Raw genomic sequence first — 23,458 nt, 5'->3', positions numbered from 1 at the left:
ATAACACACCAATATTTTTTGTTTTTCTCTATGAACCATTTGCCATTTACATTTAGAACATGAACATCTTTAAATGTGAGCACACTTACAAACACAATGGTGAATTATTTCCCAAAAGTAAGTAGCTGTAGGAGGACTTTTCCAATACCTTTCTGTGGGACGTTCTTATTATAAGGGTAATAAGTGCTTATTGTGGAAATTGGTGTGAACTTTTGCATTTTGCCTTTAAAATTTTTCTATGATGATCTATGCTGTATAAATAAAGTGGGAGGAGTCAGCAAATAAATGGTCATCTTTGGAATCAATATGACTCAAAGATGGATATAGACTGTCCACGAGTCTGCAATCTTTCTGCTTGAGAGCACTTCAGAGCTTTCTTTCTTGGCATTTGGTCTACCTGCTTAGGCCCCATCTAGAATCGTGGATCAATGATAGATATTTTTGTTATTGAAAAACACTTTTCATCAATTAAGAGATACAGTTATACTAAACTAATTAACTTTGAGTATCAGCAGTTGAGAAAGGTGCCAAGATTGGGGAGAAACATCTGCTTTGACACTGATCGATGAAGGGGAACCTGGGGATCCAACGTAAATCTACTTCATGAGGGTTATTTTTTCGCTCATGGGCTTTTATTTCTTTCTCCTCTCTTACTATCCTTTTTGCTTGAGATGCTTCAAGCACAAATGCCATTCATCAAACATCACTGATCAGATCTCATAGGGCAGGCATTTTCTTTCGATAGGACAGAGGCAGAAAAAGAACCAGCTGCTACAGCCAGGATGGCAGCAGTTTTCCCACCCTAATGGGCCCAGTCTTCTTCCTGGCATCACAATCTGTAGGGACAAGTGGCTTCTTGTTGCTCAGTGTCTCTTATTTATTAGGTAAGATCCTCTTCTAGAGTCAGTGAAATCATATGATAGTGGTTAGCTTAGTGACTGGCACTTAGCACTCAATATACGATAACAGAACTTGCCAGAATGTCTATTGAAGGCTTCTTTCCATTTTCCTTACTTCCATCCCTTTTTAAGATAAAAGGCATAAGAAAGTTGCTCTGCCTTTCTTAACACCATAATATAGAAGGCACTTACCCAAACAGTCAAGATTAATTACAGAAGGCCTTTGATGAACAACAGGGCTCAGGATGCTACAGTGTTTGCCTGAGTGACAGATTTGACTTACACCACCTCAAATCCTTGTTTAAAATGGGTGGAGGAATCAATTATAAATTTAAAAAGAAAAGCAGATTTGACTGAAAACCCTTGATAAAGCAGAGTTTTGGTTATTCTTTTAAAATTTTTCACGGTGTAGGTGTCATTCAGTTTTTAGGATGCTGCTGTGGAATGCATTGTATCACTTCTTGCCAAAAATAGTTTTTTTGCAATTGTGTAGCTACAAACTATGCCTTCTTGGAATCCCAGCGATGATTCACAGATGATATACTAGATACATTTTGCAACCAATTTTTTAAAGGTAGCCAATTCTACTGATGTAACTTTATTTTCACATATTAAAAACAAGCACATTGGGTAAACATGTGGTAGCTAAAATCTGCATGCAATATTTGAAATGAGAAGACAAAGCAGGAAAGATTTCCTTTTCTTGTCAAAACTTGCACTTTGCAAGCTGTCCTGTAAAACTGTATAAAACCATTGGCTCTACGTGTGAAACAGTGTATCAAAGGGAAACAACAGAAGCACAAATGAACACAGTCTGTTACGCCACCTCAAGGAAAAAGATAAAGCAGTTATTTTTGATCCAGATTCTACACAACTCCTATTCTTATTCTGATACATCCTCCAAAGTGAGAAATTTTGGTCAGCCCAGGCCTTATGTACATAGCGAAAAATGTCTGTCAGGCAAATGATGAAAAGCAAAATTAGGTTAGGTTTGTCAAAAAGTTTAGAGTACAATCACGCATCATTCAATGACAGAGACATGTTCTGAGAAACATGTCATTAGGCTATTTACCATCCTGTAAACATCATAGACCGTACTTACACAAACCTAGGTGGTATAGCCTACTGCATACCTAGGCTCTATAGATGGTATAGCCTATTGCTCCTAAGCTACAGACTACTGAATACCACAGGAAACTGCAACACAATATTAAGTATTTGCGTATTTAAACACACCTAAACATAGTAAAGGCATGTTGTTGGTGGTTTTTTCTTTTCTCTCTCTTTTTTTGTTTTTTGGAGACACAGTTGTGCTCTTGTTGCCCAGGCTGGAGTGCAGTGAAGTGATCACAGCTCACTGCAGCGCGAATCTCTAGGCTCAAGCAATCGGTCTTACTGCAGTCTCCCATGTAGCTGGGACTACAAGACCATGCTACCAAGCAGGTTACTTTTTAAATATTTTGTAGAAACAGGGTCTGGCTGTTCCCCAGGCTGGTCTTGAACTCCTGGCTTCAAGCAATCCTCCTATCTCAGCCTCCCAAAGCACTGAGATTATAAGTATGAGCCACCACATCTGGCCCCTAATACAATTGTTTTGCTTTTTGCTTTGTTTTTGAGACAAGGTCTCACTCCATCGCCCAGGCTGGAGTACAGTGGCACAATCTCAGCTCACTAAAACCTCCATCTCCCAAGCTCAAAGGATCCTCCCAGCTCAGCCTCCTGAGTAGCTGGGAATACAGGTTTATGCCACCATACCTAGCTAATTTTTAAATTTTTTTTTTTTGTAGAGATGGGATCTCACTATATTCCCCAGGCTGGTCTCAAACTCCTGGGCTCTAGTGATCTGCCTGCCTCGGCCTCTCACAGATTACAGGTGTGAGCTCCCATGTCCAGTCCATAATATAGGTTTATAGCTTTATGGGACCACTGCTGTATATGTCATCTGTCATTGATGAAAACGTCATTACACAGCACATAACTGGTTGCTAAGAGCAAGCACTCCGTTAGTTGGAGTGTTAGGGTTCAAAGCCTGGTTGATTTACTGGCATCATTTACTTGCTGTGTGACCTCAAGCCGGCAAGCTATAAAATGGGAACCCCATCTGTAAAACTGCAAAACAGAAGAGTCTTCTGTGAAGTGAGAATGATGGAAATTCCTACCTTCTGGGGATGTGAGGATTAAATAAATCATTCCAGTATAGCCCTTAGCACAGTGCCTGGCCCACAGCGAGCATGTAGTGAGAGTCAGTTCTCATTCCATCGTTCAGGCTCTTGGGTTGTTTGCAGGTTTTGCCTCCTTGGGAAGGGCTATGGTGAGAAGACTCAGAAGGTACAAGTGGAACTGTTCTCTCACAGGCAGGAACTAAAACAGGTGACAGCAGAGGCCTCTGTATGTGGTGTATTCTTCAGAACTCTGAGCTAATGGGGTGGGTGCAGGTAGCATTTCTGAATGTTCAGACCAAAACGTTGCTTTATTAATGAATCTGGGGGCCATTTTCCTTTGTTGACTCAGTGCTAATTTTATTGTCTAGTGTAACAGCCACCCACTGGGCCAGGGCATGCTCACAGTACCCTCTGGACAAGGGAGTGCAGAGTCTTCCTTCTTTTGAGTTATGCATGCATGTATGAATGCAGTCTTCTTATTTCATAGTTGATTTTTAAGTGAAACAAAGGGGAGGGGAGATGTCCTTAGGATCAAGTAGCAAGGTGATAAAATTCCTCTCTCGTCATGCCTGTGAACTTGGGCATGCCACTCCTTTGCATCTAGGATTTTTTCTTACTTCACATTCCTCTCCAATCTTTTCTGGTCAAAAATGAACAAAGTAGCAGAGAACCCAGAAAAGCGCAAAAGCAGAAAAGACTTAAGGGCTCCTTCCACTCCCTCTGTGGCATAGCTTTCTTCAATTTCCTCACGTGGCAACAGCTTCACCAACATAGCCCAAATTCCCAGTATACATTTGTTGCTATGGGTAAATCAGGTACCGACGTAGCCTACTTAGGTACAGACCTAACCTAAAGGGACATTCTCTGGAGGGAAACTTCTGGTAAATGTGCTCTTCAGAGGTGCTTAGCAGACTGTGAGCTGGCTGACCGGGCTACACTCTCCTCATCACCTGCCCTCTCCTCATCTTCCCACTTTCCCACCCGAGTTTCTACATCACCTTCACAATAGTCAGAATTATGCCTTAACTTTTGTTCCATAAGCGGGATAGAAAAAGGTACAATGAATGAAAGTCCTATCCTGGACTGGTTATTTGTGGTAAAATTAGCAAATCATTACAATGGTAATCACATGGGCACAATTAAGTTAGTAAATTTTGTGTAGGTGGAAGGTCCACTAGCTCCTTCCTTGAAGGGAAATTACTTTTTTATCAGTTGATGTAACAGTACATTTTGGTTCAGCTAAAGGAGTTAAGAGTTACCTCAAAACACCCACGGGGACAGTAGTAATTTCAGGAACACCCACAGAGCAAAGAAATTATTGTTTCCTTTTCTACACAGAAAGCAATGGTTAGGGTGGAGGGATGAGGCGAAAGGAGAAAGGTAGAAAGAGAAAGAGAGAAAGGGTGAGGGAGAAGGAGAGGGAGGGAGGGAGACAAAGAGAGAGAGATGGGGGTGTTGGGGAGATAGAGGGAAAGAGGGAGGGAGTGAAATATGCAGGGAAGGAAGAAGAAGTGTGAATGCTTTTTTTCCTTTCTTTTAAAATCAAGAATATTGCATCTTGTCCCTGGTCCCCAAAACAAGGACATATATAAGAACCTGGTTTTGTGGGTCACATTGTTGAGGACAGGAAACACATGTCTAGTGTTACTGAAAATCAATTCTACCTTTTCCTGATCTCAAATTTCAAATATATATTTTACTTATGACTACAACTATGGGAAGAAAATATCTTCATTTTGTGAGATATTTCTGTGATTTTTTTTTCCCCAGAGAGAGTAAGAACTCTGTGAAATGATCTATGGGACATGATAATGTTTAGGGGAAAGGGTGATCAAGGAAGATTTTACTTATTGAACCCAGTTGCCTGAATCTCTTGAGTTTGTGGTCCAAAGCAAGGGACAACTCTGACAAATTTGATATGGAGCTTTAGAAATTAAACCATTTCATCAAATGTGTAAGAAATCTTTCCTTGAGAAGGACTTCTTCAAATATCAGATTTCAGTTGTTGTTTATGATACTACTGGTAAGAATACACTAAAAATGATTATTGGGAGAGAATGAATGGGAAAAAAATATACCCTTTTAGCTACAACAGAAAATGTCCATGATTAGTCTTATCAGCTTTACTGTATATATTTTTCATACTGACATAAAAAATAAATTTCCTAGAATCATACTAGTCTTTACTTATTTTACATATTGTTATTCCCTAAATTTGTTACTTATTACATTTTTAAAAACTCCTGATTTTGTTTGGGTAGCAATATGCCCAGCCCCTAAGGATAAACCATAATAAGTTTAAGCCCTCATGGTAACTTCATTTCCTTCTGCTTCTTCTTGCTTTCCCAGGCCCACACTGCTGGTTCTAGCTATGTGATGGTTCTGACCAATGGGACCTATGGTGAAATCTGCAGGTGGAGCTTCTGGGAATAATCTATTTACCTGATGAAGAAACAGACACTTGGGGAGGGCTCCCTAGAGTTTCTTCCTTTTCTGTCCTTGAACATGGTTGTGAAGGATGTGATGCTTGGTGCTTTATTAACCCTCTTGAGGATTTAGGTGGCAAGTCCAAGGACAAAAAGGTAACACTCTGAAGATAGATGTGTAGAAAATATAAAATATACAAGTCTCAAATGAAAATACTGCCTGCACATGGTGGTTCATACCTATAATTCCAGCACTTTGGGATGTCAAGGTGGTGGATTGCTTGAGCTCAGGAGTTTGAGACCAGCCTGGGCAACATGGCAAAACCCTGTCTCTACAAAAAATACAAAAATTAGCCGGGCATGGTGGCACACACCTGTGGTCCCAGCTACTCAGGAGGCTGAGGTGGGAGGATGGCTTGAGCCTGAGAGATGGAGGTTGCAGTGAGCCGAGATCATGCCACTGCACTCCAGTCCAGGCAACACAGTGAGACCATGTCTCAATAAAAACTACAAAATATGAACACACTGAGCAATACCACCCTGAAACTGCCTGTCAAAAAGCTCCATGTCTTGTGAGATATTAAATATCTTTATTATTTAAACCACAGTTGGCTGGATTACACTCAACTAATATTGAATTATTTAGACACTGCTCCTAATGCTTGGGATAAAGCAGTAAATGAAACACACAATTTCCCTGGTCTCACAGAGTATGAACCAAGTCAGAGAAGACAGACACTACACAAATAAAAGAATAAACATAATATGCCAGGGAGTGGTAATCATCATGGATAACATAAAGCAAGGCAAAGGAACAGAGAATAATGAGAGGCTAATTCATATAGATCATTCATAGAAGCTTTGCTGAGCTTATTTGAGCAGACTTGAATGAAGTAAAAGAGTGAAGTAAAAGATTTCTGAGGGTATTCTGTTACTCGCAACTGAATGCATCATTAACTTAATACATCCAATAAGTTCTTAGTCATTCTTCAAACATCTCGCTTTGCGGATACTTCTCTGCACCTTAAACACATGTATTATTATACTCATCACACCCTATTTTAATTTACTTGTTGATATAGCTTATAAAGCCGCCCTCCCTGGACTGTGAAACCTTTGAAAGACAGATTAATTTTCAGCCAACACTATCCTGACTCTTAGCACTCAGTACTTGCTACACAGTAGGTTCCATGAGTCCACAAATAATTACTGATTTGACGAGAACTTCTGTCCTTTAAACGGTCTAGATATAAATGTGCGGTTTTCCCTGTTATATATTTTAAAGTGGGCATCTATGTGAAATTTTGTTAAAGTGTGACTATTGTGTTTAAGAAATTTATCTTGGAAGCATCAAAAAAGCTGACCACTCTGAGCTAGTATAAACGTGTGCAAATTAAATAGGTCACCTACACAGAAAATCTTTGGTTCTCAATTGAGGAGAAAAGAATACATGAGATGATTGAGAAGCAACCAGGTTTCTTATCAGTTACATATATCTAAACGTACAATGTCCTCGATCTTTTGAAAAGTTATTAAAAAATAATTGTAAGATCACTTACATAGTTTTGGTAAGTACAGTTTTCTGAGCCTTTCTCTCGGTATTGGGAAAACATGGCTCATTTTCCTTACTGATCTTGAATGAATTCTCATCTATGAAACTTCCTTCTTAGGTAACTCAGTTCACATTCCTTATTTCAGTGCAGGTGGCAAGCATTTGATTACCTCCACCTGCAGTGTACTGGGTTTTACCATAAGACATGATCTAGCCGATGTATTTTTAACTTCAGAAGTGAAAAGAAAGGAAAAGGACATTTAAAGAAACTTAAAATATCAGTTAAGGCTTAAAGAAAATAGAAAAGTCTTGACTTTAGGTATCTGTGTGAAAATTTAATAAAGAGAGGATCAGAAGATATTAAGTGTATTTTTAAGTTGAATCCAGAGTTTGTAGAATAGGGTAAACAATTTATTTTTTTAAATTCCCCCCTTAATATCAAAACAGAAGGAAAGGCATTGGTTTTTATTTATAATCTCAAATAGAATCAAATTCTATTCCTTTATGTGTTACGTTAACAGACCTTAATATTAGTCATTAATATTAATTTTCTGGTTTCCCATTTAAGCCATTCTCTTTCATTTAAAAATCAGTAATGAAACTACAATTTTTAAGTTGTAGGTTTATGACAATCTAAATTTATGTGCATCTCAAAACCGTTCTTAAAGATAGCTTAAAATTAGCTAGTATGTCAACAAATGAAGACTTTTGGGAATTACTTTTTTAAAACAATAGCAACATACTTTTTCTTTGAGTTTGCATTTGAGATTTTAAATCCATTTTCCATGTTTCCTAAGGAAGCAGATACCATACAGTCCTATTACAAGTCAAATCAAGTTTTAAAGGATTTTGGAATAGGTTGATACCTATAAAATCTTCACCAAGTCTTTACAAGACATGATTATAACACTAGAAATGGTTACTTAACAAACAGCTTTGAGACTAAACTCAGATAGGAAGGTCAAATTCCTGCAAAGTTAATACAGGCACATGCCAGTTTGCTCCTATTAACCTGGACACCCAACCCAAGTTAGAACTGATCGAAATCTCCAAGGTCTCCTCAGACCCACTCAGAAAGGGCTATCATTTTCATATCGGGATGGGGCAGACAAGCACTGGGGCTACAGCAACCAAACCAACACCAGGGCAAAAGTGTACTGGTGAGGTTATGAGGTTAGATTACGTGCATTATTCAAGTTGAGCAGCTACAAACAGATAGAATGTATAATCTAGAATGAATAAAAAAATGGATAATTCGTTGGGTATGGTGGCTCAATCCCTGTAATCTGGCTACTCAGGAGACTGAGGCAGGAGAATCAGTTGAGGCCAGGAGTTCAAGACCAGCCTGGGAAGCTTAGTGGGACCCCTGTCTCCAAAATAACTTTTAACTTAGCAGGGCATAGTGGTGCATGCCTGTAGTCCTAGCTACTTGGGAGACTGAGGTGAGAGGATCCCTTAAGCCCAGGTGGTTGAGGCTGCAGTGAAATATCATTGCACTGCATTCCAGCCTGGGAAACAGGGTAAAACCCTGTCTCTATAAAAAAAGATAGCAAGTTTAAAATGTATAAATAATTGTTCTTTTTCATTAAAGGGCTTCTTTGGTAGGGAGTTGGAGACACATTTAGGATTCCTGAGAGAGGCACTTTCATAGTCATTAAATTCATAGATATATATTTTATTTATTTATTTATTTGCTGTTTCTGCTCTTCTGTCATGCCCCGCCCCCCCCACTTTTGTGGTTAAAAGTCTAAGCCTAGTCTCTTAGCCATAATGGTATCTGCCAACACAAAAGTCAACAAACTCACAGGAGACAAAAGACATTCTTGGTCTGATTGCTCCTAATAAACTTCAGTGCTTCCAGACCACATAATGTCATAGAATTATTTGTAATGATTCTTTAAAAGGGTGACAGAGTTCAGAAATAAACTGCACATAGTAAGAAGAGCCTCCCATGGGTTATCCTTGCAAAATTAGTTGCAAGGCTTTGGGAGTGCTGGTGGTTTCCGGCCATTAGCATTACTAATCAAGGCCAGCTTTATATTTATGGGAATCTGCACAAATCAGGATGATACATGCCATGTTCATTCAAGCAATCCTGCCTGATTTCTTCAAGGTTATGCTGAAATAAAACTTTCCTCCAATTATCTTTGATTGGAATGTTTCATGATTTTTATGTATCCTTGAGATGAAGAGAGAGCCTGAAGTGGATGCATTAGGTGCATGGGTCACAAAATCATATTTAGGGCTTCATGCTCACATAAAGCAATTACTGACAACTCTCAATTAACCTCATTACTGGAAGAAGCATTAATGTAGAAAATATGAATCCCAGATAACCCACCCATGTCTTTCTTGCTGCCATGGTTTCAGCTGAGGTGAGAGAGAGAGAAAGAGAGAGATAATGGGAGCATCAGGAAAAGCTCAGGGGCCAATAGATCTCTTCAGGAAAATTTGTACAAAGTTGATAAATTCAGCTGTACAGACGTAATGCATTCACTCTTTACTCTCTTTTTATGCCCAATGCCATTTTGCCTGCACCATGAAGCAAAAATAATGTTGCTTTCCCTTTCAACTTCTGACTGACAAAAAGTAGAAAGGCAGTAGACAAAGAAAGTCAGTAGATAGTAGCCAGGGAAGCACTCTGCAAGGTTGGCAGTGCCCCAGCAGTCAGGGTGGCAGTGCAGGGGAGGCCTCTGGGGACCACAGGGGGACCCAAAGCTGAGGCTCTGCACCTGCAGCTATAGGATGCCCGGTGCTCCCCTGGCACAGAGAGGGTGCTTAAGAATTTTGCCCTTTAGGATTTTGACTGTGTCCACCAAAATGATGAAGACATTTATTTATAAATGTTATCATTAATCATCTGCACACATGATAAGAATTTTTATGCTACAGATTCCTACAGGCATAAATCTGGTTCCATCAGTTCCCGGCCATTAATGCTCTTCCATCCTTCTGATGTAATGAGCCCTCCAGGTTGGCACCTCCATTCCAGGTCTGGAGGCACAGAAAAAGTAAATATGATGCTTCTTCAAGTGATTCCTTGTGGCATTGCTTCAGAGAGAGTTTGCATTTTAATAAGGAAGAAAGTCATAAGAATGAAACTACAGCAGGATTCTGGACCCTTCTGAGCAGCTGGGGGAATAGGGAAAAAGGTAAAGACAGGGGAAGCTCTGAAGTCACAGCAAAGACAAAGCACCTTGGAAAGGAAAGGTAGGAAATAACTTTAGGGCGAGAAAGATGAAAAAATCACAAAATTAAATGTTTTAGTGGATAAAAAAATGTTGTGTTAAAATACTGATACAGTTTGTCTGTGTCCCCATGCAAATCTCATCTTGAATGGTAGCTCCCATAATCTCTATGTGTCGTGGGAGGGACCCAGTGGTAGGTAATTGAATCATGGGAGAATTTTTCCCACGCTGTTCTCATGATAGTGAATAAGTCTCACAAGATCTGATGGCTTTACACAGGGGAGTTCCCCTGAACACACTCTCCCGCTTGCCACCATGTAAGACATAACTTTGCTCCTCCTTTGCCTTCCCTCATGATTGTGAGGCCTCCATAGCCATGTGAAACTGTGAGTCAATTAAAACTCCTTCCTTTATAAATTACTCAAGTCTCGGGTATGTCTTCATTAGCAGTGTGAGAACAGAAGAACACAAATACTTGTACAGAGGCACATTCATATCTTCTGTAAATATGACTTTGCAATAAAATTAATGGGATTTGGGAAGGAACAATTTATCAGGCTTTTTTTGGACTCAAAATGAATTTCTGTGTATTAGAGTGAAAAGTCTGGTGGAAATTGCATAAACAGATACAAAACATCAAATGACAGAGCAAGACAGAAATAGTAGAAAACATATGATGATTTCTAGAGAATACTGACCTAGATTCTTCTTAAAACAGGGGAGAAGAGGGAGAGAAAGGATGGTTGGAAAGAGAAAAAAAAATGTCACTTTCTTTGAAAAAAATGTTAAAAAGTTTAGGAAAATAATAGACTAGTAACTCTCAAGGGAACAGTGACTCACAATAATAGGGATGATTGCGAAAGATGGAAATAGTGACTACAAAATATCAATGGGCAAAAAAAAAAAAAAAAATGAGTTAAACACATCAGTGAGTTACACATCTCTAATTCCTTATCCATTCTTTGATTTCTTTTGTGATTCTCAAGAGCACTGATCCCCTCCATGTGCTGGGTGACACAGGAGGCCGTGGTCGCAGTGATGAGGACTGTTCGGGCTGTCAGAGAGCCACTAGGACAGCTGCACCCACATGCCATGAAAGCATGATGCTGGGACTTCTGGTTTAAGAGGGATGGGGTGAGTGGGGATGAAAGGCACTTTTATTCCTCTTTTTTCTAAAACATAGGCAAAACAATGAAGACAGTGATAGATGGAGGAAAATATCAGATGTACTAAAACAAATAACTAAACAAAAAGGCCACCACTTGTTTTACAAACCATGAAGCATACATGGAGTAACTTTAGGAAAGACACTGAGAGTTGACATATACTTCAAGCTTCAGGCAGGTGCAAAAGTTTCCCCCAAAGGAAGGTCAAAAATATCTAAAGGGCATATGCCATGAGCTTTTGAGGAGAGTAGCAAAATTTACAAAATAAGTCAAAATTTTCCCTGTAGAGACATAATTTAATACCACATACAGAAGGGAGCTAAGAGAAAACATGTTAACACTGTACTTATATTTACTTTTTTTTTGTTTTGTTTTGAGACAGAGTCTTGCTCTGTCGCCCAGGCTGGAGTGCAGTGGTGAGATCTTAGCTCACTGCAACCTCCACCTCTCGGGTTCAAGCTATTCTCCTGCATCAGCCTGCCGAGTAGCTGGGACTATAGGCGCCCGCCACCACACCTGGCTCATTTTTCATATTTTTAGTAGAGACGGGGTTTCACTGTGTTAGCCAGGATGGTCTCGATCTCCTGGCCTCATGATCTGCCCTCCTCGGCCTCCCAAAGTGCTGGGATTACAGGCGGGAGCCACTCCATCCGGCCTACTTTTTTATTGTATTACTATTGTAGTCCTTCTAGCCAACGAGGCTTCCACAGGCAATGACATGTCTATAGAAATTTCAAGGGAGTAAATGTTAAAAAAGAAAAAAGTACACATGATATATATAATATATATATACTATATATTAGATATAAATGCATATACATGTACACACAGACTTATATTTTCTAGATAATTCTTTTATGCCAAAAGTATATATTTTTGTGCTTTATGCTAATGGATATTTTCTCTTAGATGATTATTCTGATAGAAAGTATTTGAATTTTATATGGAAAGTCCAAAAATGGAAATATTAAGTAATATGGAAAGCATAAAACTCTGCTATGCTAAACAATGGAATTTGAGAGACTTGCTTGTTAGCTTCAATCTGAGTACTCATTTAAATTTTCAGAGGACAAGGATGAGGGAATGAGGAGTATGACCAAATTATAATGCTCTCTGGCCATTGTGTTGTTCTCAGGGTTAAGGGCTATTTATTTCATCCAAGAAAATACAATTTGGCACAGAGAAAAAGCAATTCAGTGACCATCTGAGTGCCTACTAATTGGTCTTAAAGCAAGCATGTAGGGCCATCTACCAGCTACAACCTGACAAATATGAGTAATCCACTGGAAGGATTTATGAACAACTTTCTGACTCTTCCTACAATGGACTTGGGGCATGTGCTAGACCACATCACTGAGACTTCTGTTTTTCCCTGAAATCAGCTGGCAAATGAAAAGTCTGAATTTGAATTAAATAACAACCCCTTACCCATCTTTACAATTTGTGATATATATGAGTTCTCTTCTTCTCCTGGCTACGCAGAGGTTAAAATCAGTAGGGTCTCTGAAGGCCTTTAAAAAACATCGTTTATGTGCAGATAATGGAAAATTAACAGACTTGTGAAGGAAGTTGAGTTATGGAGAGAATCTAAATGAAAACAATGAAAATCAATGAAGTCAAAACAGATCCAAACATTAAGAGGCATTTACTTCAGTGATAGTAGCTAATGGCACAGTTGGGTAACTGAAGAAGTATGAGATAATACTGATTTCCTCTCCCAAGTTCAAAAAATACTAGCCTGGTTGACCCAAGGACCCTGCCTTTCAAGTTGGGGCTGCTTAAGAAATGGTTATAGACTGAATTGTGTCCTCTGCAAAATTCATATGTGGAACTCCTAACCCCCAGAATCTCGCAATGTGACTGTATTTGGAGACTGGGTTTTTAAAGAGGTGATTATACATGGTTAAATGAGGTCATTAGGGGGCCCTAAAATAAATCTAATATGACTGCTATGCCTTATAAAAATAGGAAGTTTAGGCAAAGACAGGCACAGAGGGACAAGCATGTGAAGACACAGTCAGAAGGTGCCATTTGCAAGCCAAGGGGAGGGAGGCCTCAGAAGAAACGAACCCTGTGGACACCTGCATCTCAGACTTCAGCCTCCAGAACTATGAGAAAATAAATGTCTGTTGTTTAAGTCACCACATCTGTGATACTGACAGCTCTAGCAAACTAATAATACAGAAACCTTTTATAATGAACTCTTTTTTTTTTCTCTTAGAAGTCTGAAATAAGAGCCAAGTTTCTTTTGTGGCAAAATGCATCCTCCATCATACTCACAACCCCAACAGGAAAGGCCAACACAGCTAACATCCAGTCCCGGAGAGAGATGAGCTTCTTGAGCTGCCTCTCTTGCTCCTGGTTCCCACTTCCTCGAGTCAGAAGACTGGAAAGATCAGTCAGCACACAGATGCCAAAAAAGATAGCCTGGATAACCTGTAGGGGGACAACAATCAGTATGAGTCATTAAGATCTAGAGACCCAAGCTGTTGAACAGCAAATGAGCTGCTGGTGTACAACATGACATCTGATAAGAAAGGATCAGAAGCATATTTTAAAGAGCTGCTCCTAGAAATAGAGAACAGACATTTACCACTTGCTAGTATAGAGAAAGTTCATCTTTAAAACACCACTTCCATTTTCACTCACCTCGGGACAAGTGCAAAACATATGTGGACACACACATCTAAATAGAGCCCGACAGAAACCAATATGAACGATCAAAGTGGCAGGACCATTATTTTAAAGCATCACATCTATGGTTTGTAATGGTTTCTACTATGTCATGTCTAAGTCAGGTCTATGGCTTCTACTAGTCAATATAACTAGTGAGTTTTAACAAACATCTAAGAAGTGAAAACAAAAGGGTGAGGATGGTCTGAATAATAGGACAATTCAGTCTAAATGTGAAAAACTTTCCTATGCTTTCATCTCTTACATTTAGATATTTCTTCTACCAAAGGAAGTGGTAGGAAGTGGGTCCTTGAGTCATAAAAAAATCGACTGCATGTAATAATTAAAGCTGATATGAAACAAGTTTTTGTTGTCAAATTTGAACCAAATGACCTCCTACTCAGGTTTTTAGTATTTATCAAAATAAAATATTTCCAAAGTAATATAAACAGAGATGTCCATACCATTTCTCCAATCCCCCCCCACACACAAAAAAACTATAGGTTGTACATTCCCCAAATCAATTACAAATGGAAGCATTTAGATCAGCTATGTTTCATTTACTTGGACTATTGCAGAGGGAGAACACTGCAGGCACCATACTGTAATGCAGCTAGGCAGATGATCACTCAAATTATGGAAAGGGCAGAAAATGTATCTCCTGTCCACAAAGTCATACCCAATTAGCACCAAGGATAGATTCAGGAAAATTTTTCTGGCTGTTTTCCTACTGAAAATAGTTTACAGATTATATCTTTGTAAAAGACACAATTTTACTCATTGGCTCTTTAGAAAAGATAGCAAGTACCTTTTTTGGTAAATTTCCTCATTGATAGTAGAAAGAGTCTGTGAACACTCTGTGGATAGGGTCCTCACAAGGGAAGAAGGATCCTAAAAAGTATTCGGTTCCATCACTTAGCACAGCACTAGAACACTGAAATTGTTAACCTAGGCTTTCTGGAGTTCACCAAACCTTACTATTATTAGTCAGTCTTAGCCAGAGTAATGTTCTATGTTTCCTCATAACGTAGCCTTTCTTTAGCTTCAGTGACTTAAGGTTTATTGTCATTCTTTCTACAGCCAGAAAAACCAGAGTAAGAGAAGCTAAGACTGCCACAATTGAGAATGACACAATAGAGGTGTTGGCAAGAGTCATGTTTTGATAACGAGAAATAACTTAAATGAATCAGGGGATAATTTCATACTTAGAAAAATTTTCTATTTTCTATTTTTTATATATTTCTATTCATATCTTTCTATTTTTCATATCTTAGCACTTTAGATATTTGAATCTCTATGTTGGCCCTAATGGAGTTTGATTAAACTGGAGTGACCCTACCAGGGCATAATAATCTTCATGCTAATCTAGCTAGTAAACATAAAAAGGTGACTACTAACCAGGGAAATGCAAACTAAGACCACAATAAGGTAGCATTTCTCACCAGTGTAATTATTTACAATTTAATTCTGACAATACCAAGTGTTACAAAGATGTAGAACAACCAGAAAGCTTATGGTAGGAATGCAAATCTGGACAACCAGTTTGAAAAACAACTGACAGTATCTACAGATGCTCTTCAACTTATGATGCAGCTATGTCCCTATAAACTCATAGCAAACTGAAAATATCTTAAGTTGGAAATGCATTTAATACACCCGACCTATGGAATAGCATAGCTTAGCTTAGCCTACCTAAAATGTGCTCAGAACACACACATTAGCCTGCAGTTGGGTGAAGTCATCTAACACAAAGCCTATTTTATGATAAAATGTTGAAAATCTCATGTAACTTATTAAATATTGTACTGAACATGAAAAACAGAATGGTTTCATGAGTACTCAAAGTATGGTTTCTATTGAATGTGATCATTTTCACACCAGCATAAAGTTGAGATATAATAAGTCAAAAATTCTGAGTTGTGGATCTTCTATAGTAATTTAAAGATGCATATACTCTATTTATTTAGTGATATAATTATAAAGGGCATTCTCTACAGAAACTCCCATACATGTGTACTAGTCATATCTACCAAAGGTTAATTTGAGTGTTCATTGCCTCAAAGAAGTTGAAATAACTGTATGTTTCTTAATAGTTGACTGGATAAGTAATTGTGTTATATTCATACAATGGAAATCTAAACAAATATAAACATTTTATTTTCACAGCAAAATGTTAAACCAAAAAAAAAAAAAAAAAAAAAAAAAAAGCCAGGAAAGAATAGTATGTTCTAACACAATTAAAATCAATTTCAAAAAAAATGAAAAGATAAATTTAAGGCTGCAGGGATATGAAGCAATATATGAAGAAATGCACGGGAATTAATAACATTTCATTAAGGTACCTCTAGAGCGAGAAGGATAAGATTGGAGGAAATATTATCTGTACAGGGCCGCAACTGTACAAATAATATTTTATTTCTTAAGTTGGTTGTTTGGCACACTGAAATTGATTGTATTATTCTCTCTCTATTTCATTGGTGTACAATATTTCCAAATAAAAGTTTAAAGAGAGTGGTTTTTATTCTTTTGAAATATAGCTGGCTAGCTTCTTTCAAATCCTTTCCTTCTAAGTCAATATCCCTTAGTTTTAAAGACTGACAAAAAATAGGATTTGGGAAGCTCAAAAAGCCTAGTTACTGAATTACATGTAAAATTTCTGTGGGATTGTGGTTTACAGGCAAAGGAAATAGAATATTGCCTTGGTACTGATAAAGCATAAATACCTGGAGACCACTGAATTGTTTTATGCAGCCTGGAAAGCAAGGAAACATGATGGAGGATAACTCCAAGAAGGAAAGTTCTGGTTAAAGCTATTGCAATGCCTTCCAAGACAAGTGAATTCACTACTACTGTTCACCTAAAAACTCCATGATACAGTAACTGGACCAGGTTTGCCTTCATACCATAAACAACTAGACATTTGAACTAAATATATGAACCAGCCTTTTCAGATATTGGACTTTTTACTCAGCAGTCAGTCAGATAAATCTCTTTTTAAAGGGCTTACCAGATGAAATCAAGTCCATCTTAGATGATTTTCCTTTTCCCATATAAAGTAATGTCGTTACAAGAATAATCATATTCACGTTCTTCCCAAACTCTACTGGAGGGGAATACACAAAGGTGAAAGTCTTTGGGGGTCATTTCAGAAGTCTACCTACTACAAGCAATCAGCTAAACAATTCTCAAAGCTCATTCAAGATACAGATGTATTCCAGTTCTGACTAATCACATAGGAGAGGGCGTATTGGCTACAACAAGCATTCAGTAGAGACCCAAGAAGTCTCATGCCTAAATAGTGGTACGAACATAGCCCTGGAATAATGCTAACATAGATCCACCCCAACAATACTTAAAAATGGCCCTCAAACAAACAGAAAAAAAAAAAAAAACTGATCTACAAGTAGTTTAAATGCCTATTAAAAACAAAATTATACATTCTTTAAAGGAAGACAACAAATTACAGACATTCAACAACATAGCTCATAATGGTCATCATCCAATAAAAATTACTGAACATGTCAAGCAGTAGAAAAATATCCTTAACCATAAGAAAAGCCATTCAATAAAAACAGATGTAGAAATAACAGAAATATTGGAATTGGTAGACAAGGGCATTAAACAACTAAATTAAATCAGTTCAAAAAGTTAAAGGAGGACATAAAAATAGTGAGAGAAATAAGATATTAAAAAGAATCAAAGTTAATATTCAAAAGTTAAAAAAATCTGAAATCAAAAAGTCACTGTATGGAAATAATAGCAGATGAGACACTGAAAAAGAAAAGATTAAAAACTGAATACATAGAAAACATGAAACTGTCCAAAATTAATCACTGAAAGAAGAAAGACTTTAAATATTAACAATCTAAGTGAACTGTGAGAAAATATCAAGCAGTCTAACATATGTGTATTGGAGACCCAAAGGAGAAAAGGGTGGTCAGATAGAAAAAAAAAAAAAAAAAAAAACTGAAGAAATAATGGCTGAAGTTTTTCCAACTTTTCTGAAAACTATAAACCCACAGATCCAAGAAGCTCAACAGTGGAGTATACACAAAGAAAACCACATCAATGACCAGTGTAATCAAATTTCATAAAATTTTGATAAAGATGGACATTTTAAAGCCACTGGAGGAGAAAAAAAATCACCATACAGAACAAAAAGAATTAACACATAATTCTTGTGTAAAATGATCCAAGCCGAGAAACAATGAAACAATATCTTTTAAGTTTTATAAGGGAGAAAACACTTTCAAAGGTGAAAGACTTTTTCAGATAAATAGAAACGGAGAGAATTAATTATGATTACACTTTCACTACACGATACATGAGAGGAATAAAGAAATGACATCACATATGGAAATCTATACAGATCAATGAAAATTGCTGAAAAATAGATGTGGATAATATACATATGAAAATAAATATAAAAGATTTTTATTTTTCTAATTTCTACATTTATTAATGATAATTAACTAAAGCAAAAATATAACTATTTTATGAGGTTTTAACAATATTTAGAAGTAAAATTTATAATAACAACAGCACCAAGGACAAGAAAGAACGAATGGACAGTATACAGTTGTTAAGGTCTTACATTACATATAAAGTTGTATAATATCAGTTGGCAGCAGACTGTGATAAGTTAAATACGCATATTGTAAACCACAGAGAAACCATTAAAAGAATAGAGGGGATTAGCCAATGTATTAGTTGTCCACTGCTGCATAACAAATTACCATAAACTTAGCAGCTAAAACACCAACAATACATTACTTCTCAGTTTGTAGTTCAGGTGCCCAGTAAGGTTACTCTAGGTTTTATGGTTAGGGTACCACACCACCAAAATTAATGCGTTGGCCAAGCTAGGCCCTTACGTGGCTGAAAGAAAAGATCTACACTCAAGCTCATTCAGGTTGGTAGAATCCAGTCCCTTGACATTGTGAGACTAAGATTCGTGTTTCTTTATTGGCTGTTGCCTAGGGTCACTCTCAGTTCCTCATGTCTGTTCTCCAGTACTTGTACACGGTCCCTTCCATCTTCAAAGCCAGCAAGAGAATGTTGAATCCTTCTTATGCTTCAGATCTCTGACTTTCCTTTCTGCTTTCCTCATCTCTCATTGGCTTGAAAAAGTTCTCTGCCTTTAAGACTTGTGTGATATAATCAAGGCCACCTGGACAGTGTTCATTTCTTAAGGCTATATATCATAACACAATGAAAGGAATTATATCTCATCATATTCACAGGTTCCTGACATTAGTGTGAAACATCTTTGGGGGCCATTTTAAAAATTTGGTCTCCCACAGCTAATAAGCCAATAGTGGAAACAAAATGAAATACTAGCAATATTAAATTAATTCAGGAAAAAGTCAAAAATTGGGGGAAAGGAAGAAAGAATAAATGGAACAAAAAGGAAACACTAAGACATCAGACTTAACCCAACAATGTCTATAATTATACTAAATATAAATGGTTTAAGCTCTCCAATGCAAAGGCAGGGATTATCTGATTGGATTTTAAAAACCAAACCAAAACAAAAAAGCATGTAAGTATAAATGTTAAGTTGGTTAAAAGTAAATGAATGCAAACACTAACCATCAGAAAGCTGAAGTAACTACACTAATATTAAAGTAAGTTTCCAGCATGTTCTCACTTATAACTGACAGCTAAATGATGAGAACACACGGGCACAGACAGGGGAACAACACACAGTGGTGTCTATTGAGGGGTGGAGGTGGGAAGAGGGAGAGGGTCAGGAATAATAACTAACGGTACCAGGCTAATACCTGGGTGATGAAATAATCTGTACAACAATCCCCAGTGATGCACATTTACCTAAGTAACAAATTTGCACATGTACCCCTGAATTTAAAAATTCTTTTTTTTTTCTTGAGACAGAGTCTCACTCTGTCACTCAAGCTAGAGTATAGTTGCAAGATCTCAGCTCACTGCAACTTCTGCCTCCTGGGTTAAAGTGATTCTCCTGCCTCAGCCTCCCCAGTAGCTAGCATTATAGGGATGCGCCACCACACCCAGCTAATTTTTGTATTTTTCGTAGAGATGCGGTTTTACCATGTTGACCAGACTGGCAGGTTTCGAAATCCTTACCTCGTGATCTGCCCACCTCAGCTTCCCAAAGTGCTGGGATTACAGGTGTGAGCCACCACGCCCAGCCTCAAAAGTTCTTTTTATTAAGTAGGTTTCCAGAGCAAGCTAAGCATACAGTAGGGAACACTTTTTTCTCTTTTGAGCCTTCATAGTCAGCAACACTGTAGAGATAAATTTTTCTTCGTGAGACCTTAGATTTTTCTACTTCATAAACTTCAGGATAGCCAGGGTCTCAATAAAAGGATAACTTTAAATTGTTTTAAAGTATCTATCAGCCAGGCGTGGTGGCTCACGCCTGTAATCCCAGCACTTTGGTAGGCTGAGACAGGTGGATCACAAGGTCAAGAGATCAAGACAATCCTGGCCAACATGGTGAAACCTCGTCTCTATTAAAAGTGCAAAAATTAGCCGGGCATGGTGGTGCGCACTTGTGATCCCAGCTACTCAGAAGGCTGAGGCAGAAGAATCACTTGAACCCAGGAGGCAGAGGTTGCAGTGAGCCGGGATCATGCCACTGCATTCTAGCCTGGTGACCAAGGGAGACACTGTCAAAAAAAAAAAAAAAAAAAAAAGTATTAATCTACATAAGGAATATTACCAAAATTAATGAGGACCATTTCATAATGATAAAAAAATCAATTAATCAAGAAGACATAATGATCTTAAATATAGATGGACCTAATATCAGACCTCCAAAATAGAGGAAGAAGAATCCAATTTAACTAAATTACTCAATAATTTTTTGTATAAATAAGTAATTTACTAATTCTTGGGAAATAGTTGCTTTTATAAAGATTTAAAAGAAAAGGAATAGGAATAGGAGGGAATTTTAACATGAAAAAAAGGAAAAAAACAGAATCTCGATTTCTAGGAGAGAGAAAAAAACAAGATAATTTCTGCAAATCTAAATGTAATAGTCTAAGCAACACTTTCTCAGATTTATATAATTAAGAGTATATACAAATGAAGTCTTAACACTTTTCTACAGTTGATTCATCTTCTTACCCAACGGTGTCATCTAACACAGCAGTCCCCTCACTAATACCTGGTGGCTATCCTGTCACTCTCTGTAGACCTCCCTGCTTGTTCTCCCCTACTTGGGACTATAGTACGGCCCCCACCTCACCTGAACTGCTAAGAAGACTTCCCCAAAGAGTGTACATGGAGGTCAGGGGAAGGAGGTACTACAAAATGATTTTTTCCTATTTTCTTTTTTTTGAGATGGAGTCTTGCTCTGTTGCCCAGGCTCAGGACAGTGGCATGATCTCAGCTCACTGCAAGCTCTGCCTCCCAGGTTCATGCCATTCTCCTGTAGCTGGGACTACAGGTGCCCACCACCACATCCAGCTAAGTTTTTGAATTTTTATTAGAGATGGGGTTTCACCGTGTTAGCCAGGATGGTCTTGATCTGACCTCGTGATCCACCTGCCTCAGCCTCCCAAAGTGCTGGGATTACAGGCGTGAGCCACCACGCCCAGCCATTTTTTCTTATTTTCTAAACACAAGGAGACAAAGAGGAAATGTTTGGGTTTTGTTACTGTTTCTTTCATTTACATTGGTTAGTCCTCAAAAGATAATCTCTAAAAATTACGAAACAGTCTATCCTTCTCAGGAAAGAAGCATTAACTCACTTTTGGTTATTTGCTTATTTAAGAAGCAGTTTGCCAATACCATTAAAACACTTGAGGTTTCTGTCACTTTATAAGAGTTTGATTTGAACTGACAATTTACAAATCCCATTACAGACATTTTATGTGTGTTTTTCTGTTGCCTACATGAATCCTGCTGACCACTGCAACTTAAAATTCATTATATTAACTGTTAAAGATGTAAAAGTTATATGGAGATGCACAAGTGGATCTTAAGCAGGATTACCTTGAAGTATTATTCAATTCCAGCCATTCTGCAGAGCTGGCACTTCCAAACCATCAACTCAGCATGACACACATATACACCATCTGGCTTTGGGGTCTTAGCAGGCTAGTTGCTCTTATTATTTTACATTGCATGTAGAAATGAAGTGGTCAAATGTATCATGTCTCTCCAAGCAATATAAATAGGAATAGATCAGAACAACAACAACAAAAATCCCAGGATTACTTCGGAGTCACTCAGTATTTGTTTCTCTAAAATCTTCTCTACTGTTTAATTCCTTCTCCATCTTTTTTCTACACCTCCTCAACTCTCCCTGTCAGGAAATCATAGCTGACTTACTGAGTCATTTTAGATTTTAAATTCATTTTCTCAAGTATGAAAGTATACTCAAATTCCATTCATGTCTTTATGTTTTTTGAAATGCACAATTGGTTTTGATTAAATTAATTTAATATTCTATTCTTTTTCTTCTCTGGAATGCACTAAACTATTACAATCCTGTTTGTACTACAGGACAAATTCATTAGACTTCTACCATTTATTCCTAAAACATATGTGATATAATTTATCCAGAATTACTTTTATTTCATCCCACTACATCATCTTCAATATCCTCAACTAAATTTAATTTTGGCTGGGCGCAGTGGCTCACACCTGTAATCCCAGCACTTTGGGAGGCCAAGGCAAGTGGATCACTTGAGGTCAGGAGTTCCAGACTAGCCTGGCCAACATGGTGAAATCCCATCTCCACTAAAAATACAAAAATTAGCTGGGCATGGTGGTGATGGTGCGTGCCTGTAATCCCAGCTACTTGGGAGGCTGAGGCATGAGAATCGCTTCAACATGGGAGGTGAAGGCTGTAGTGAGCCAAGATTATACCACTGCACTCCAGCCTTGACGACAGAGCAAGACGCTGTCTCAAAAAACAAAACAAAACAAAAACAACAACAACAAAATAAAACAAGAAAGGTCAGCACCAAAAAAAAAAAAAAAAAAAAAAAAATCAAGTTATGTCCTTAATTAGTTGCTAATTTGTACATTTCTACCTAATTGACTAAACTCAGGCAAAACACAAGAATGTATCAAAATAAGAAAAGCAGCACTTTAAGTAAGAAATGGAATCATTATTTGTGTGAATTGTAAAAGGCCAGAGTAAATTTGTCTTGACTTTGGCCATAAGCTCCCCCGTGACTGGTAGCCGAGGTATTCCACATTTTGATTACGTTGTACTTTTATAAAATTAATGTAAAGAACACCATAGATTTGTCTTGAAGATGGTTCAGTTTTCAAGTTCATTTTAGGCACAGCAGACAGAAGAAACAAGAAGATGGAATGCTGAGAAGGGCAGCAATGGAAAATGGAGTGACATGGATCATGGAATGAAGGAAAACTGTGGAGAGAACAGATGGGAA

At 37.8% G+C, this 23,458-nt stretch overlaps 1 protein-coding gene across 17 annotated transcripts in view; it reads right to left on the bottom strand.

The window, feature by feature from the left end:
• AIG1 (androgen induced 1) overlaps positions 1-23,458 on the bottom strand; it is a 275,458-nt gene that overhangs the window by 188,968 nt on the left and 63,032 nt on the right. For 16 of the 17 annotated variants that reach the window (XR_004228941.1, XR_004228940.1, XM_031935551.1 and 13 more), the window contains one exon: positions 13,674-13,829. The exons of the other annotated variant lie outside the window; for it this stretch is intronic. Coding sequence is in view for 14 of the 16 variants with exons in the window: in XM_031935551.1 (XP_031791411.1) it covers positions 13,674-13,829 (156 nt within the window). In the remaining 2 variants the exon portion in view is untranslated. The remainder of the gene's footprint in view (positions 1-13,673; positions 13,830-23,458) is intronic. 17 annotated transcript variants of the gene reach the window in all.

The sequence above is a fragment of the Piliocolobus tephrosceles genome, chromosome 5 (genome assembly GCF_002776525.5).
Source record: "Piliocolobus tephrosceles isolate RC106 chromosome 5, ASM277652v3, whole genome shotgun sequence".
Classification (NCBI taxonomy): domain Eukaryota; kingdom Metazoa; phylum Chordata; class Mammalia; order Primates; family Cercopithecidae; genus Piliocolobus; species Piliocolobus tephrosceles.
This window is presented reverse-complemented; position numbering and strand designations above follow the sequence as displayed.